This window comes from Gadus macrocephalus, chromosome 17 (genome assembly GCF_031168955.1).
Source record: "Gadus macrocephalus chromosome 17, ASM3116895v1".
Taxonomy (NCBI): domain Eukaryota; kingdom Metazoa; phylum Chordata; class Actinopteri; order Gadiformes; family Gadidae; genus Gadus; species Gadus macrocephalus.
Window position 1 is genome coordinate 11008577 of NC_082398.1, and position 17532 is coordinate 11026108.

The 17532-nt window shown below is 42.6% G+C and overlaps 1 protein-coding gene and 1 pseudogene across 1 annotated transcript; one reads left to right on the forward strand and one right to left on the reverse strand.

The window, feature by feature from the left end:
* Positions 1 to 4014: 4014 nt before the first annotated feature.
* LOC132445823 (5S ribosomal RNA) lies at positions 4015 to 4134 on the reverse strand (annotated as a pseudogene).
* A 3365-nt stretch (positions 4135 to 7499) lies between these two features.
* On the forward strand, positions 7500 to 17121 carry si:dkey-85k7.12 (up-regulator of cell proliferation). Its single transcript, XM_060077287.1, has 2 exons — positions 7500 to 7818; positions 11744 to 17121. Exons 1-2 carry the CDS (start codon positions 7701 to 7703, stop codon positions 16372 to 16374), a joined length of 4749 nt encoding a protein of 1582 aa, XP_059933270.1. The 5' UTR covers positions 7500 to 7700; the 3' UTR covers positions 16375 to 17121.
* The last annotated feature ends 411 nt before the right edge of the window (positions 17122 to 17532 follow it).

Consider the following 17532-nt stretch of genomic DNA (forward strand, 5'->3'; position numbering starts at 1 on the left):
GGTAAATGTTTCAATGGTAACAGTGAGCTATACGTATGGAAGACGTTGTGTTACACTTTATTGTAGGTAGTGTAGTGCTTTTAAATGACATTCCGAATAAAATATGTTTTATTCAAACCGTTCTTTAACTTGTAGCTTCTACAGGAGCAAATTCCATTGTTTCACAATATCTTGGCTCGTGGTAAGTATACCTTGGATGGTAACGACATAATGGCTTGTTTTTTGTAATGTCTAGTAATGTCTAATTGACTAAAAAGTAAATCAACTTCCGGAAATAATAAAAAGGTGAACAGAATGTTTTCCGGTATAACTATTATTCATGTGTCGTTTCTGCCGTTTCTGCCCCCACTTTAATCTCAAGGGAGGTGCCGTTGCAGTGGTTTCCGCCCTGTGTTGACAGTTACACACATTTTTAATAAATCAAAACTTAAGCCTCTTCGACCAATTATCCTGTACTATATCTGTACTACCACCCTACATGTATGTAGGGTGAAGAAGGGTACACAGAGTCGTACCGAGGCTATGTCGTCGGCGATTTAGGAACTCCGGTGCCAGAGGAGCTCCGGTGCCGGAGGGGCCGAGATCCTTCCGGCCCCCTCAGCTGAGCTCCGGGGAGTCCGCAAACGGCAACAATCCCTTTCGGAAGCAATGTCTGATATGCACAGACAGCTTCACGCTACCAGCGTCTGTCTCGTACGGTGTGGAATGAGAGCTTGTGAAGGGACTACTGCGTGGTTCAGTCTTGACTTCAGAGAGTCCAATTCCTTCTCAACCATGCATGCATGAATTTTGTGCCTTAAATTCTCCCCAGGGTTGAATATGGATCTATTTATCATTGTGGCCAATTAGGGCTGAACGATTTATCATTTTCTGATTGAAATCGCGATTTCAGACAACGCGATCTCGGGATCGCCAAACCCACGTTTTATTTGGTTTTACTGTGCGTTCATGCGTAAACGTAGAGACGCGAATCGGGCGAATTAATATTTGTGAGGAAATATTTCAGAGATGTGCAACTTCTGATGCATTAGTTCAAATGTGTGTTGACAGTTACACACATTTTTTATAAATCAAAACTTAAGCCTCTTCGACCAATTATCTTGTACTATATCTGTACTACCACCCTACATGTATGTTGCCAATGGCAGATGACACTATATTTTGAGAAGGAGCAGTCTTCCATGCGTGGTAAATATAGTGGGCTTGGTAGGTATGGTAAAATGGCATTTGTATGCCCTAGTAACTGGTTTAGCGGTCGTAGAGCATACTGTACATTTGAAATGCTTGTGACGCCCATGATTATATCCAAATGGAGTTACAATTTGAAAGTTGTTCATTATGACAAAAGGTGCATGCGTAACAAGTTTCATGCATATTACAGTTTCCTTGTGGTACTTTTTAAAAAGAAAAAAGTATTAAAGATAAAAGAGTTTTGTGCAGTCTACCTCTGACAGTTTGGAACTGCGAATTTTGACCAAGATTCCATAGTTGGGTTAGGGTATTAGTATTTGTGCAAGTACCTTGCTTCGGGACAGAGTGACTGCCTGTTTGTGTGCTTGGGTCATCGCCAGCCGCACACAGCGGCATTCTTGGTAGGGTGGGCGGATCTGTTCAAAATGAGCGGGCGGGATCAATAATCACGCAGCAATGACTTGTATAAAGAACCTGGCCTCAAACATAATTCAGTTCTCAGAAAACTCTGAACATGGATCGTGTGGATTGACACAGTGGTGCTCAGAAGACAACAAACATTTGTCCAACAGCGTCTGACCCTTCAATCACGTGAGTTTGGTCAAAAGTTAAAGAATTTCGATAAGACAGCCGCCTTTACGATGAAGGAAGAACAAAATATATAATGTATTGAAAGCTGGCCAAGGCTTTGCCCAAGCTATGCATAAGTTCAAACTTGATATGCAAATAATAGAATCAAGCAGTATGAAAGTCGTATAGCATAACCTTAGTGTGAATGATTATAGTATGAAGAAAACGCGTTAAGCTTATGTAATGCCCATGTTGAACTGATTCTGTGTGAGTATATCTGTGATTTAGTATTTTAATAATAATAAGAAGAACGGATTGAATTTGTGTAGCGCTTTTCTAGACACTCAATGACGCTTTACAGCAGGGGTGTCCAAACTTTTTTCAAAGGGGGCCATATTTGAAAAATTGAAATACCTCGAGGGCCGAATGCCTCTGCCGTCATATCTTTGGACCATAATAAAGTCGCACACAAATTAATTGCATTTCATCATTTTTATTTAACGATATGCAATAGTCTGCAATAGACTTCAATTTGACAATAACAATTGCTCGAAGAAAAAAAGTCTCTTTCACAACTTGCATAGCACACCACACAAGTAACAAGCATTGAGGAAAAGCTGTCCAAGTTAATTTGGGAAGATAATAAGTTAACTTAAATAGATATTGCAATTTGACTCTACTCCATCTTCAGCCCATATTACTTGAAACCGTTAGGTGACATAATTTAACCTTGTGTCAATACTGCATAGATTCAATAGTCGATTAAACTTAAATAGCATTATAAGTAACATTGTTGATGCAACTACAAAACTAGTGAGTTGTACTTACATTTATGAACTGATTGAATATAAACTGCAATCAAGATTACTTAAATGTATAAGTTGATTTAACTGATATACTAATGAGTTGTAATTACATTTATGAACTGATTGAATATAATGCCCAATCAAGATTACTTAAATGTATAGTTTGATTTAACTGATATACTGTGAGTTACTTACATTTATTAACTGATGAAAATAAAGCCCAATCAAGATAACTTATATGTATGAGTTGATTTAAACGATATACTAGTTATTTGCACTTAACAATTGTAGCAAAAATTACATTTTATAGTGTATTTGATTTATTTTTAAACTGTAAATACATTGCTTGCTCACTACATATATCTACAGCAGCCATGATGTAGGAATAGTCCATGCAATTGCTAACCCTTATTAGCCTACCTGTGGGGGGGAGGGGTCAGGTTCATGGGGGTCGCCGATGTGGCTAGCGCCAGAATGGTGCTGCCACCATGTGGTTAAAGGAGAAACTGCATCGGTGGCGGGCTGGCGGGCCATAAATAATACAGTAAGGGAGCCGCGTAGGGTGACCATTTGTCCCGCTTTGTGCGGGACAGTCCCGCATTTCAATGACTTTGTACACGTCCCGCAAATTGAGACGTTGTCCTGCATTGTTATTGACAGTCAGACTCGATTTTCTTTTTTTTGAAATGCGTGTTTTAGAATCTGGCATTTATCAAATAGCTGTGTGCAGAGACGGCAGTGAGGGTTGTCATCAGGGGGAGGGGCGGGCTTTTTGATCATGTCAATCAAAGTTGGACGCGGACGCCGGTTAAGGGCACGCGCACCAACAAGAAGCAATGCAAAGGCGATTTCCCCCCCCCCCCACCTTCCCCACTCTGAGGTGTCGCGTAGAGCGTAATTTCCCGTAAAATCGGGCCTGCCCACTTTGTCCCGCATTGTCCCACACAAACGTAGACTTTGTCCCACTTCTGGTGAATTGGGATTTGGTCAACCTAGCTGCGGGCCATATAAAATGTAACCCTGTGCCAAGATTGGCCTGCGGGCCTGACTTTGGACATGCCTGCTTTACAGTGAAGGGGGGAACTCAATAACCACCTAGCTAGGGTGTGTAGCACCCTCTTGGGTGATGCACGGCAGCCAATCTGCGCCAGAACGCTCACCACAAACCAGCTTGAGGTGGAGAGTGAGGGAATTAATGAGTCAGCCAATTATACCAGAGGATGATTAGGGGGTGAGATTGAATGAGCCTGGTAGGGCCAGGACACCCCTACTCTTTGCGATAACTGCCCTGGGATTTTTTCTGACCTCAGTGAGTCAGGACCTGGGTTATACGTCTCCTCCGAAAGACGGCGCCTTCCACAGCACAGTGTCCCGGTCACTGCACTAGGGCATCAGGATTGATGTTAAGGCCAGAGGGAAGAGTGCCACCTATTTGCCACCACCCGACCACTTACAGCACCTGGTATTCCCAGGCGATCTCCCATTCAAGTACAAACCAGGCCCGACCCTGCTTAGCTTCCGAGATCAGACGAGATCGGGCGTGTTCATGGTGGTGGAAATTATATATTCTCAAAACAAACTGTTGCACTCTGTAACGTATAATATTATAGCTGTATTGTAAAATAAATGTCCAACAAACATTTTAAAGAACCGGTCGCGGCACCTCTAGGAAGAGACCCAGTGTCGACCAACTCGTTTATATTGAAACTATATGACTAGTTTATGTGGAAATGATATACATTTCAGTAGTACAAACTCCTCTCCGTTCTTCATTTCAGTGTTGGTCTCATTGTTAAAAGATGTGATAGGCAGTTTTCTTGACTACTTAAATTGGTAGAAAGCCCCTTCAAAACATCTTTCCTTCCAAGATAGGCGGGAGCCAACATAAAAATGTTTGTTGTAGATTGCTATGATTGGACCTCATCTTTTCTTCTAATATAAAATTCACAATCATGTGGGAAATATACTTAAAACAAGAAGGCGATTCAATTCAGCACTCACAATTTTATTAAAACTATAAAATGCATTTCATTGAAGAAGTTTGAAATGGGGGTGTGTGTGTGTGTGTGTGTGTGTGTGTGTGTGTGTGTGTGTGTGTGTGTGTTTCACAGTAACCTTCCTACCCAGTCAGCTGAGGAGGCCCAGAAGCACCGGCAGCAGTATGAGCAGATGGAGAAGGGTAAGATCTCATACCTTTCAGAATAAAAGCCTGCTCCACCCTCAACATACCACCTCTTTTATTCTCATTGGAGGACTTTCAGAATAAAATTGTCCTCCACCCTCCCATGGCACATATTTTATGCTTGGTGGAGCAGTGCAGACAGACAGACATTTCAGAAGAAATACACATTCATTTAAGAAATGTAATTTAAAAAAAGGCGATTAAATTCAGTGTTCACAATCTCATATTAAAACTAGATAATGGATTTCCAGCATCTTCTGGTTTAATATGAGATTGTGAGTCCCACACACACACATGCGTTGGATAAATCAACGCATGCATTGCCCGAAACGCAAACACCTGCTTTGCACAGAGCTTCTGGTGCTCAGCCACCACTGCAGGAACAGCAGCGTGACGCTTTCCTTTTCCTGAACTGCTGACCCGGTGAATCAAGGACAGCTCCTATTGGATGTAAACATCTGTAATTGATCAAACAATGCTCTTTGCGGTCATGAAAGGCTTTTGCGTTTGCAGATACGCGATACAATTTTTTGTTGTTTCTAGTAAGTTGCATGCTGTTAGTGTTCAGTGTTGTGCAACGTTTCTGTGCAAAATGAGTGTGGCTCTTACACAAAGATGAGAGCAACACGGAAAGGCAGTGCTTGTTTAAGGATCATACTGACTAACCAGCACTTTTAAAATAATAATTATATTAAAACCAGCACACGTTGATCAGGGAGGTTGACTAGACGTAGATTTCCTTAGATGTTTTGCAAACTCTGCCAATTAAGTTGGAACTGATTCTATTATAATATGACTACAGGCATCTGACTGCAGCTACTTCACAAAATAACGTAATTTGTTTTTGCCCCTAATCAATATTTTTATGGTGACAAATAATTAATTGGCTTGGGTGCAGTCTTAAAACTCTACATGGATTTTCTAAAAAGTCAATGGAGAAAAATAATGGGAAACTAGAACTGCAAGCAGTTATGCAGGGGTCCAAGAAATGTGCATTTCGCCGGCACAACGCGAAGCATGTGTTCAAAACGCTACCGTGAACCTGTGGATACGAAGGTTTTGACTGTGGGAGGTTCGGTGTGGGAGATATATCCCCAAACGCGTTTTCAGAACATTCCTTTGGCCAGTTTTCCCTCGTTTATGGCGGCCCCTAATGGCGAAATTTTGTAGAAGATATACAATTTCCTCGTTTATTGCGCCCCCTAATGGCGATTTTTTTATCGAACGTCATTAAGGTTAGCACCAACATGTGTGTAAAATTTGGACTCGATCCGATGTCTAATTTTGGATTTTTTGGGATTTTAGATTTTTCACGTCTAATTTAGCTAATAAACCAATATTCAAAACGCTACCGTTTCGTCGTCGAAGGTCGGATCAAAAAAGTGTTCCTTGATTTCTTTTCGTGTCCGTCTGAAGATGTCGTGTGCAAAGTTTTGTGTCGATCGGGCGAGAAATGTGGGAGGAGTAGCGTAAAGGCAGTTTTGCGGTATCCGCGATTTTGCGAAAAAAATTTATAGACGCAAATGGGCGTGGCCTATGCCAAAAGATGCAGCAGACTCCAGTGCATCTAGGGTGTATGACGTTTTGGACTGTCGGAGGTTCGGTGTGGGAGTTATAGCCCCGAACGCGTCTTTCCTTTGTATAGCGCCACCTAGTGACCGGCGTGTATGGATTTTGTTATCTGAGTAGCGGTGCCGGACCTGGATCTAGTCATGCTATTGGAATCGCTACAAAAACAATAGGGATCCAACCTGTTGGCTTGGACCCCTAATTAACTTTCGGAAAACAGCCGTTCAAAAAGGGGCGGTCACTGTTACGCTCTATTGGCCCTTTTAATGACAAAGAAGACACTATTGGAGAGGTTTGCTTGTTGCGTGTACTTGTTTTTACCATTGGCAATAAGAGCCCTGTTTGCACAAGGACACTTGCGGGTAAAAACAAAATATTATATCGGAAGTGCCTTTCAATTAGACGGTGACAGCGTTTTTGGGGCTTAAAAACGCAAAGATCTGAAACAACTCTCCAGAGTGGAAACCTTGAATACACTTCGCCGTAGCGTTTCCGTCTACACTGCCAAGACATAGAACGCTGCTCGGATCTGCTCACGTTGCGTATGCGTTTAAAGCACATACATGCGCCAGTAAAGGGAAGTAAACATACATGTTGGATTATTTCCATGCGTCAAACCTTCAAGCTGCTCTTGCAGCTCTAATGAAGTTACAGGAGTCCTTCCACGAAATGTACAGGATATGTACAGATAGTATTATTGAACCGAGAAGGATCTGTAATTACCTCTATCAAATTTAGGATGCACCAATTCGTCTGGGGCAAGATTCTACGCATGCGCTCAGATATGGCGGTGTTGTGTGATATTTTATCACAGCACCAACTAGCCGCCTGGCATGCATACCCAATCGAATTCCACAAACTTTTGCGTCACCGTATGTACGCAGATTTCCTCCCGAAAACACTTGTCTAAGCGCGGAATAAAAAGTGAAGGCGTGACGCCACAAAAGTCTTTATATTACTATCATAAAAAATACAACTTTTAGTCTTGCATGAAGATGTGGGAAAACGGTGTTTCTACGCGTCCCATGTCTCCACACGTTAACATTGCATGAATGACTGTAATGCAATGTTAACCCAAACAGTAGGCCTGCGCCATTTGACTAAAGATTAAATAGTCGAAGTTTTACATTGGTAAATTATTTAATAAAGGGCAATTGTTAGAAGTAAAATATGTATTAAACAAAATTATTTTAGCCAAAAAAGAACAAAAAAAACAAACAGACGTCAGACTTTAAAGTCCGTTTCTACATATTCATGATGAGGTTCTGTCAATTATGTCAAACAACAATGCAAGGGAGCACATTGTGCATAAATTACTGAAAGATAGGGTCAGAGTCAGTTATTTTTTAATGTTCATATGCCACACAAAGTACTATTACTGAATGGGTTGTTTTTGTTCACTCTTGTTTAAACTGAAGGACCTCCCCAATGCTTCGGATTCATGTTCTGAGGCATCAGGCCATTCCAGTAGAGAACATCAACCCAATGATCTTCTAAATGGTAAGGTTAAAAGCACATAATATGTTATGATTCTGTAAAGTATATAGACAGAAGCATACTTTTACGTTTTGTTTCAATGAAAACACATGCTCCTTCCATCGACAGAGTAAAGGTTTAGTATCACAAGGAATGATGATAGAAAACATAGCAAACCATCATCCATAGGCCTGTAATTCTGCAGAACGAGTTAACATGCCTATACTCATAGATTCTAGAGTTACAATGCCTAACTAAAGTTCTATGTTGTATAGGCTTCGCCTTTTAAGGCTGTCGCTATTGGGTTAAAGGGCGAAGCACGATGTAGTCTATGCCTCATTGGTCCCGATCAGTACCAGAAACACAGCTACATACGCGTCATGAATCATGTGTCAGACGTAGCATAACATACGTCATGCGTATAACGGCACGTCATCAACGAGCAGCTCTAATGTGCCTGACACAAGAGCTCTCAGCATGAATATTTGACTCCACCTCACATTGTGTTAATATGCGAGGGGAATAGTCACACGATCACACTCACTCTGACAAAGCACCTAGTACTGAGTGTGTCATAGAGAGGCGCGACATGTCTCTTAGGTATAACCTAATAAAAGAGCATGGGGAAGCCCAGGAGGCTGCTGTGCAAATATCCTCCATAGGCATGCCTCTTTGCAGAGCGACAGATGACGATATTCCTCTGGTTGATTGAGCTCTGATAGTCTCAGGCGGCTCTGCCCCCGCTGACGCATAAGCCTCTGTGATAGCTTCACTCAGCCAATGTGACAGCTGTTGTTTCGTCAGGGGGATGCCCTCGGAATGTTCTCTGTAATGCACAAATAACTGTTGAGATTTGCGCAGCGCCTCTGTGCGCTTCACATAACAGCTAAGCACGCATATGGGGCACAAGAGATTGGCTGTTGCTTCCTCCTCAGATTGATGAGGACCATTGAGTGTTATTACTCTCGATCTGAACGAGCTAGTAATACTCTTTGTGGTAAAAGCCGGGTTTGGGCGTAATATGGCCGAACTGCCGTCTCCTTGTATTCTAAGACAAGAAGGGGCTACAGAGAGTGCAGACGGGTCGCTCACTCTCTTAGCTGACGTCAGGGCAAGCAGGAAAGCTGTCTTGGCTGACACAAACTTGAGGGGCACCCGGTCAAGAGGCTCAAATGCGGCTTTACCCAGTGTGTGCAGCACCAGTGTTAAATCCCATTGTGGAGTGAGACAGCGCGTCACGGGTCTCTCTCTCCTCACATCTTTTAGGAAGCGCTTCATTAAGGGGTGACTAAAAACAGTTTTATCCCTGAAGCCTTCGTGGCATGATGAAACAGCAGCCACGTACGTTTTAACCGTGCTAAAAGCCAGCCCTCTCTCCATCGGTGTCTGGAGGAAAGAGCACACGTGGCAATGGGCAGGAGATGGGATCACAACCCTTCTCCGTGCACCATTTCTGGAAAGCCGCCCATTTAGCCAAGTAACACGCTCGGGTGGAGTCAGCTCTGGCACCCAGGATGGTCCGTACGACCTCCCGGGAGAGGCCGAGACCCTCTAGGCGCTCGCGTTCAGCGGCCAGGCCGACAAGTGCTGGCAGATCTCTGGGTAATCTATGATTGCTCCCCCTGCCTGTGAGAGAGCGTTTCGCCGCCAAGGGAGTTCCCTCGGCAGCCCCGAGAGCAGACGCTGGAGGCAGGGAAACCCCTGTGCACTCGTGCGTTGCGGTGCTATGAGAATCATTGACAGCCGCTTCTCTTGGACTCGGTCCAAGACTTGGGGAATGAGAGGGAAAGCGTACAAGAGTTGGTTCGGCCATGGTCTGTGAGGGAACGCATCCACCACGAGTGGGGGATTGTCCTTCAAGCTGAGAGAGAACCAAAGCTTGCACTGTGTGTTCTCCCGCGTGGCGAATAGGTCGACCTCCGCCTTCCAAAACTCGCTCCATATCTGATTGATCAGATCGTGGTGCAGAGTCCAGTCTTCTGGTTGGGGACCCCCCTCTCGACATTATGTCTGCTCCTCTGTTCAGGACACCGGGGATGTACACTGCTCTGATGGAGAGCAAGTGTGTTTGCGCCCAGCATAACAGCTGTCTCGCTATGCTCAGCAGCTGTGCCGAGCGCACGCCCCCTTGGCGATTTATGTATGCTGCTGTCGCCTTGTTGTCCGTGCGAATCATTACGTGTTGATTCGTTAACATTGGGGCAAAGTGTTGGATCACTTTCAAAACAGTGAGGAGCTCCAATGCATTTATATGAATGGAAACTCGCCTGTTCCTCCCCAGCCGGACAGAGAAGCATCCGAGATGTGTGACGTTGCTCTGCCCAACGGCACTCCTCTCGTGAGGGTTCGGGGATCGCCCCAGTGGGTCAAATCAGGGCCCACTGATAGGGGAATGGTCACTTTGCGCCGCCTTTAGCGCACCTGGTCGATGCGCAGGCGAGAAAACCATCTCTGCAGCCGCCTCATGGGAAGCAGCCCCAGCGGCAGCACCGTGTGAGCGGCTGGCATCATGCCCAGCAGCCTCATGACAGAGAGGGCTGTCACGACACTGCCCGGGGAACAGCGGCTCAGGGGAGACCACAGCCTCTCCATCCTCTGCTGTGAGAGCCGTGCTCTCATTACAGCTGAGTCCAGCTCTACCCCCAAATACATCACACTCTGTGAGGGGAGGTGAGAGGTTTTCTTCCAATTTTTGGCGAAGCCTAAATTTGACAGGGGAATTTGTCTGAATAGCTGCTTCCTCCTTGGAGCGAGCCAGCAAAAGCAGATCGTCCAAGTAGAACAGTACTCTCATTCCTGTTGCATGCAGCGGATGGAGAGCCGTCTTCACGCACTTGGAAAACGTTTGCGGGGCTAGAGAATAGCCGAACGGTAGACGGTTGTACTTGTAGTGTTACCCGTGTTTGGGGATCACTGTGACGTGGAAGTATGCGTCCTTCAAATCTATTCAGGTGAACCAGTCGCCTGGTTTCAAAACTGTAACACTCGTCTGATTGTTAACATGTGAAACGGCCTCTCCGCAATGCATTTGTTGAATAGGGCTAGATCGAGAATTGGGCAATACTGGGCAATACTGCTGCACCGGGCTCCGACCTCTCCATTCGGAGAGGGGAAGCAGAGGGAGATGCCTCCTCCTCGTCGCGGTCGGAGTCGTCAGACTCCGAGCTCACAAGTAGAGAGAGGGCATGGTCGAACGGGACACTAAAGTCGTCGGCACCTTCAGCAATGACGGCGACAGTGTCGGCTCTGCGCTGTCTGTCGCCCACCGGCAGCGCCTCACAATGCCGACACTGGCAGAGCGGCGAGAGCGCCAAGACGGCATGTTCATGCCCAAGGCAGCCCTCGCACACTTCATGGCCGTCATACGGCAAGATGTAACCCGTGTTACATGTCTTGCAGATGCGGATCGTCTTTGAGTCCATGATACCCATCTAATTATGCTACAGGATTGTCCTGAAGGAAATGGGACCAGAACGTCCGCCGGCGCCCGCTTATATGTGCGGACTGCGGACGTGATTGAGCCCCACGCTGTTGGTGGGCGGGAATTACAAATTCTTCAGTGCTAAGGCTCGCGCCTAGGGAAAACCCAATAGTGATTGCCTTAAAAGGCGAAGCCTATCCGACATAGAACCTTATTCCTACAAGTTTCATACTACCCTTTTGCATATTGTTACCAGACTCTCCTCTCCCATAAGCTACGATTGTATTCCTATATACTGGCAATATAAGATAGCTACACACACTAGTACTATTACTAGGACCCTTAATAAACAACATTTATAATAGTAAATATACAAAAATAAACCAACTATAATTACCTGCAATGATGAAAGGGTTAAGCCTTCACCAATTCCACCAAAAAAGCATGGGCAACAGTTGAAAAATGTTCACTTAATTTTAGAAATGTGAAATGAACTGATAATAATTGTTAGAATTATTCTATCCACAGAAACTGAACTGGAGCGCTTTTTAGAAAAGCTTGGCCTAAAAGAGAACTACAAGAAGAAGCTCTCACTAATCAATGTCCTACAGATCGACAAGAAGGCCGTCACAGAGGAAGATGCTAAATGTCTTTCAGATCTCCCCTGGCTCTTTCTCAAGAAGTTAATGATGTTCAATGTGACTGCTAGGAATGTGAATTTGTTTGCATGCAATGAATCAGAGCAGGATGATCCTCATGGCAATGCTGGTTTAGATCTTGACACCATGTTGGACCATGAAGAGTCAGGTGAAGCGCTGAACCCATTAGACATAATCACTGCTCTCTTTCTGTGCTCAAATGGCCTCCTTCAGCAGGAAATGGCTGTCAAAATGTCCATGTGTCAGTTTGGGTTGCCTCTACTGCTTCCTGATTGTGGCACACAGAAGCACACGCTCATGCTTTGGGCTTTGAGAGGCATTGTTAAAAAGTACAGACCTCAGGCACTCTCAGACACCAAAAGCTTCATTGAAAAATCAGTTGTGGTCCCCAGCCTTCCGATGGTGTCCTTTGTGAGACTGGGTGAAGGTTCTTTATCGAAGTCACTGATTCTGAATACACTCCTGAGCAATCCCCAACAGTACCACGACACTTTTGTTCACCAAGACATGCCATGTGGTAATGTTCCAAGGGAAATTGCAGATGGACTGGTGGAAACTAGTTGGTATCTTCCCTGTGGTAACAAAAACATCAATATCTTCAATGAACCAGTAGCTGTAGCTAATCTCAGAGGAGATATTGCTCTCTGTGAATTGCAATTTTCGTTTTTATGCAAAACATCTGCTGCAGTTTTTGTGTTTCTTGACAATTTTGACAGTCAAATCGAACTACTCAAAATACACAAAACAGAGATTTTCTTGATAGTCAATGTGGATAGCAAGAATTTCAACCAAGAAAGGTGCAAAAAAGTAATGGACGAATTAAATTTGACCGGAAAGAACCTCATTCTTAAGCAAAAAAGAGTCAACAACGCTGACTTTGCCAAAACCCTACAAAAATTTGTAACAGAAGTTGCACAAAAAACAGATAAAAAAAAGAGCATAGAGCAAATGGCTGACATTGCTATTGAGCTTGGAATAATGGTTGATGAGCAAACCTCAGACTGTCAGAATGCTAAGAAAAATGCTGAAGCTATCACCTCAAAAATAACAAACACTGCCGAGTACAAAAATAATGAACTTCCTCGGCAGGGCTCAGTATGGAAAAAACTGACAGATTTAGAGAAGGAGGAATGTAGGCTCACACATGCTGGGGAAGAAGACGTAGAAAAATACAAATGTGGCCTAAACCAACAGAAAAAAGGACTCCGGAAAGAGCAGAGGGATTGGAACATTTCAGATTCTATGAGATCCTTCATGAAAGCATTCTCATGTCCAGCTGTTGAACAGGCTTATTTTTTTAAATGGATGCAAATTAAACTAGACAACGTGTCCCGAGAAACTGTATCAAAACTCAGAGCAGAGTATAAACTCAAAAGTAAGAATTCGAGCAAAGAAGAACTTAAAGACATTGATCAACAACTTTCTGACAGCTCTATAGGTATTGAGAACTACTTTCGAGAAATGTGTCAAATCTATGAATCCACAGTCTCCCTTTCTGAATCCAATCCTTCTCGCCAAGAATTCAAGCATTTGCCCAAGTTGTGTGCCCAATTACTCCTTGATGGATTTCCGCTGGAGCTTGTGGAAGGAGAATCATCAAGCATTCCTTTGGCATGGGTGAAGGACGTATTTTCTGAATTGAAAGAAATGGTAGCTCCAGAGAGCAAGATAAGAATTGTCACAGTTCTTGGGATTCAGAGCACCGGAAAGTCCACTCTTCTGAACACCATGTTTGGAGTGCAGTTTGCAGTCGGCAGTGGCCGATGCACTAGAGGGGCTTTCATGTTGCTCATCAGAGTGAACAAAGAGTACACAAAAGAAATGAACTGTGATTTTCTGATCATCATTGACACTGAGGGCCTGAAATCGCTGGAGCTAGCACAATTAGAAGACAGCTATGAGCATGACAATGAGCTTGCAACTATTGTTGTGGGTTTAAGTGATCTCACAATAATAAATATATCAATGGAAAACATGACAGACATGAAAGACATCCTACAAATTGTAGTACATGCCTTTCTCAGGATGAAGGAAGTCGGCAAAAAACCTAAATGTCAGTTTGTTCATCAGAATGTAGCAGATGTGTCAGCCCATGACAATAACTTAAGGGACAGAACCCTGCTGTTACAACAGTTGAACGAGATGACAAAGCTAGCTGCCAAAGTTGAGAAAAAAGAGGAAAACAAAAGCTTCATGGAAGTAATGGAATATGATCCAGACACTGGAAATGGGTACATTCCTGGACTATGGCATGGAAACCCACCAATGGCACCAGTAAATTCAGGTTACAGTGAAGCAGTTTATGAAATGAAAACAAACATTATGAAAAATTTGAAAGATTGCAAGTCATCTGCTTACAACATTGATGAATTTCTGAAGTGGACAGCAAGCTTATGGAACGCCATAAAACATGAAAATTTCATATTCAGCTTTAGAAATAGCCTGGTGGCTGATGCTTACATGAAAATATGCACAGAATTCAACAAATGGGAATGGGAATTCAAAAGGGACATGTACTCATTGGAAACAAGTGCAAAAGCAAAGATTTCAAATTTTGGCAAATATGAGGCATCCAACATCATAGAAATTGTTGAGGAATTCAATAATAAAGCCTACTCAAAGCTAAATACATGGGAAACAAAAATAATCAACAATGTACACCAATATTTTAAAAAAGCAGAAGGTCATGCCTACCTAATCGAGAAACACAGAGAAGAGTTCATAAACAGTGCAAAATACTTAAGAAGAAACGTGGAATATTTGTTTGGAAATGAACTAATTAAAGCGGCTGACAATAAAAAGAGGATGGCAAAAGTTGAGGAAGTCAAGAAAAACACCACAAAACGTTTGGAGGAAGAAGTGCTCAGATTGCTAGACGAAGGCCGTAAAATTGATCTCAAGCAATCGGATGAGGAGCTGAGAAAGGATTTTGACCAGATGTGGGAGAAAGCTACAGAACCTCTCCGTGACAAAGTGAGCCACGAAATTGATATCTTTGGTAAGGTTCATTGTCAACTGAGAAAGAATTTAGAATCAATGGGTGGTCATGCCAAGGAGACAGTTAATGTATCACTAAATGATCATGGAAAAGGGGATTTCCAAATGAAACAAAGCTTCATTCAATCTGCGAGAAACATTTTTCTTTCACGGAATATATGGCTAAGAGCAAAAGCAAAGGCTGACGAAATTATAGCAGGTTGCAAAATACGTGTGTCTGATAAAATGAAGGAGAAATCTGATTACCATGACAATGACATTCAGGAGATTTTGAAGTACATTGAGGCGCAACTTGCAGACATGAAAACAGACACCCAATTTGAGGCGGAATTAAAATTACACATTTGTAGTAATGCAGCCAGAAACTTCCATAAAAAGCACTTGGCTTTCATTGCAGAAAATGACCCATTGAATTGCGTCAATCTACACAAGGAACGTTTTTTTGAGGATTTTAAAGATCTGTATCACGCAAGGGAGCAGGACGAGAAGAAAGCTCAGGAATTTGCTATTCGTTGCCTCCAGCCTGCAGTGGAGACCTACATTAGAGTTTCCATGGTTCCAGAAGTTGTTGATGAAATGGTGTCAGGCAGAGATTCATTGAAATTCAGCACACGCATGTTCTTCCAATCTTCTGTCTTAAAAGACTTGCTTTCAAAAAACAAGTTTTGCCACTTCAAAGAGTACACCACTTCATATGAGAAATTCATAAGGGAATGGATTCAGGAGCAAATTGAGAAACACTTTTCCGATGGGACTAAACTTATCGAGTTAGAGAACAACTATCTTAAACGATGCATCAAATGTATTGATGATGCTATTCAAAAGGCCCAAATGAACAAACAAGCGACCCAAAAGGAGTTTGTTCAAGATATTTGCAGGGAACTTGGTGATAAATTGGTAATGTGCCAGGATTCTCTCAGCGCTTGCATGTCTCTTTTTAAAGAAGCAACAGCAGAAAGGTTTGTAGACTTTCTTAAAAAATCTGTGAAGGCAATGGAACATGCTGTGCAGGAAAATCTAAAAGAAACTGAGGTCAAAAAAAAACTAGACAGACTTGGATCAAAGCCACTAAATGACCTCACAGCCAAGTTAGGTGGATGTGGTAAACAGTGCCCATTCTGCAGCGCACCATGTGAGGCAGGGGCACTGTCTCACAAGTTTCACTACGTTGAAATACATAGGCCACATGCCTTTGGAAGATACAGAAATTTGGCCTCAAATAAACTCTGTACATCTATTTGCACATCTTTAGTCTTTAGTGACACCGAATTCAAGAATGATGCTACTAAGTGGGTGTCCCATCCTTACAAGGAATACAAAACATTTTACGGGGATTGGGACATTCCTGCAGATAACAGCTATTCAGCATCTGATTACTGGAAATATGTGATGGTCAGGTTCAACAAGGACTTCGCTGAATGTTATAGTGCAAAGCCTGCAGATATTCCCAATGAATGGACAACAATTAGCAAGGAAGATGCTGATAGAAGTCTAAAAGAGTAATTTGGCGTCAAATAGGATTTGTGGAGAAGATGATAGAGTTTCTTCTCTGACCATGAGGAAGAGCAGCCCCTTAGAATAATATATATTTGATCTAATGGGAGCATTACGAAAATCACTATTTATGTTATGGTGCACAAATTATCCTTCTACATATGTGAGCCAAGAAAGGCTGAAGTGATAGATATTAGTTAATAAGGATGTGTGTCTTTGCTCAAATTTAGTAACCCAGCTCTGAACTAAACTCTTTCATTTTGCAGTTTGTTGTTGAAGTAATGTTCCATTGAAACTTTTAAAAGTATGAGCCTGATGCTTCACATTTTTGTTAAAACGTAATGAACTAAGCATATATGCTATTTTATTTGTTTGATTGTTTTGACTTACTTTTGTCTGGAAATATCGGTATTGTACATTACTTTTTATTTTTGCCTAGGTTTAAATTGTGTAATTTATTTTTTATTATTCCTCTTTCATTCATGTTCACTCTTTTTTGGATTTCTTTATTCAGTTATTTCAAGTGGCTTTGTTTGATAATCTGTCTGGCATTGTAACAATTAAGAAATTAGGAGACGATATATCTTGCATTGCAATGTTTATTTCATTTTTATATTGTTACTGCATCCAGAAATATTTGTAATGTATTTTTTAATTGCTTGTTTGAGCAAGAGTTGAGAAATATATCAATTAATTAAGCTGGTGTGTGTGATTTTATGGTAAGTTTTGACCCAAAATAAAGGACAGAAAATTGTCTATGAATGTTTTAATGTATTTTCTGATCAGAATTGATCAGGGCACAGTTTCCCGATAATGTCCACTTTTAGCGTGCTACGAAGACTCCTACGTTTAGACTTATCAAGGTTGTTTACCTATATAGGTGTGGTTCCTGAGTGGTCTCTTAGTCCCCTTCTTAGGAAACACTCCTTACGTCGTTCGTAAACGGCGCTGTCCAGGAAGAACCTGCTGAAGACGATTGCTCAGAGATCGATTTTCCATTTCATGTGCAGGTGCATGCAGCCTTCTAAAAAATATTGCAGTCTTTGCGGATATAACATTGCGAGAAAAGATCTCGTAATTACGAGATACGGATCTCGTAATTATGAGATAAGGATCTCGTAATTACGAGATAAAATATATTTACGACATAAGGATCTCGTTTAGGAG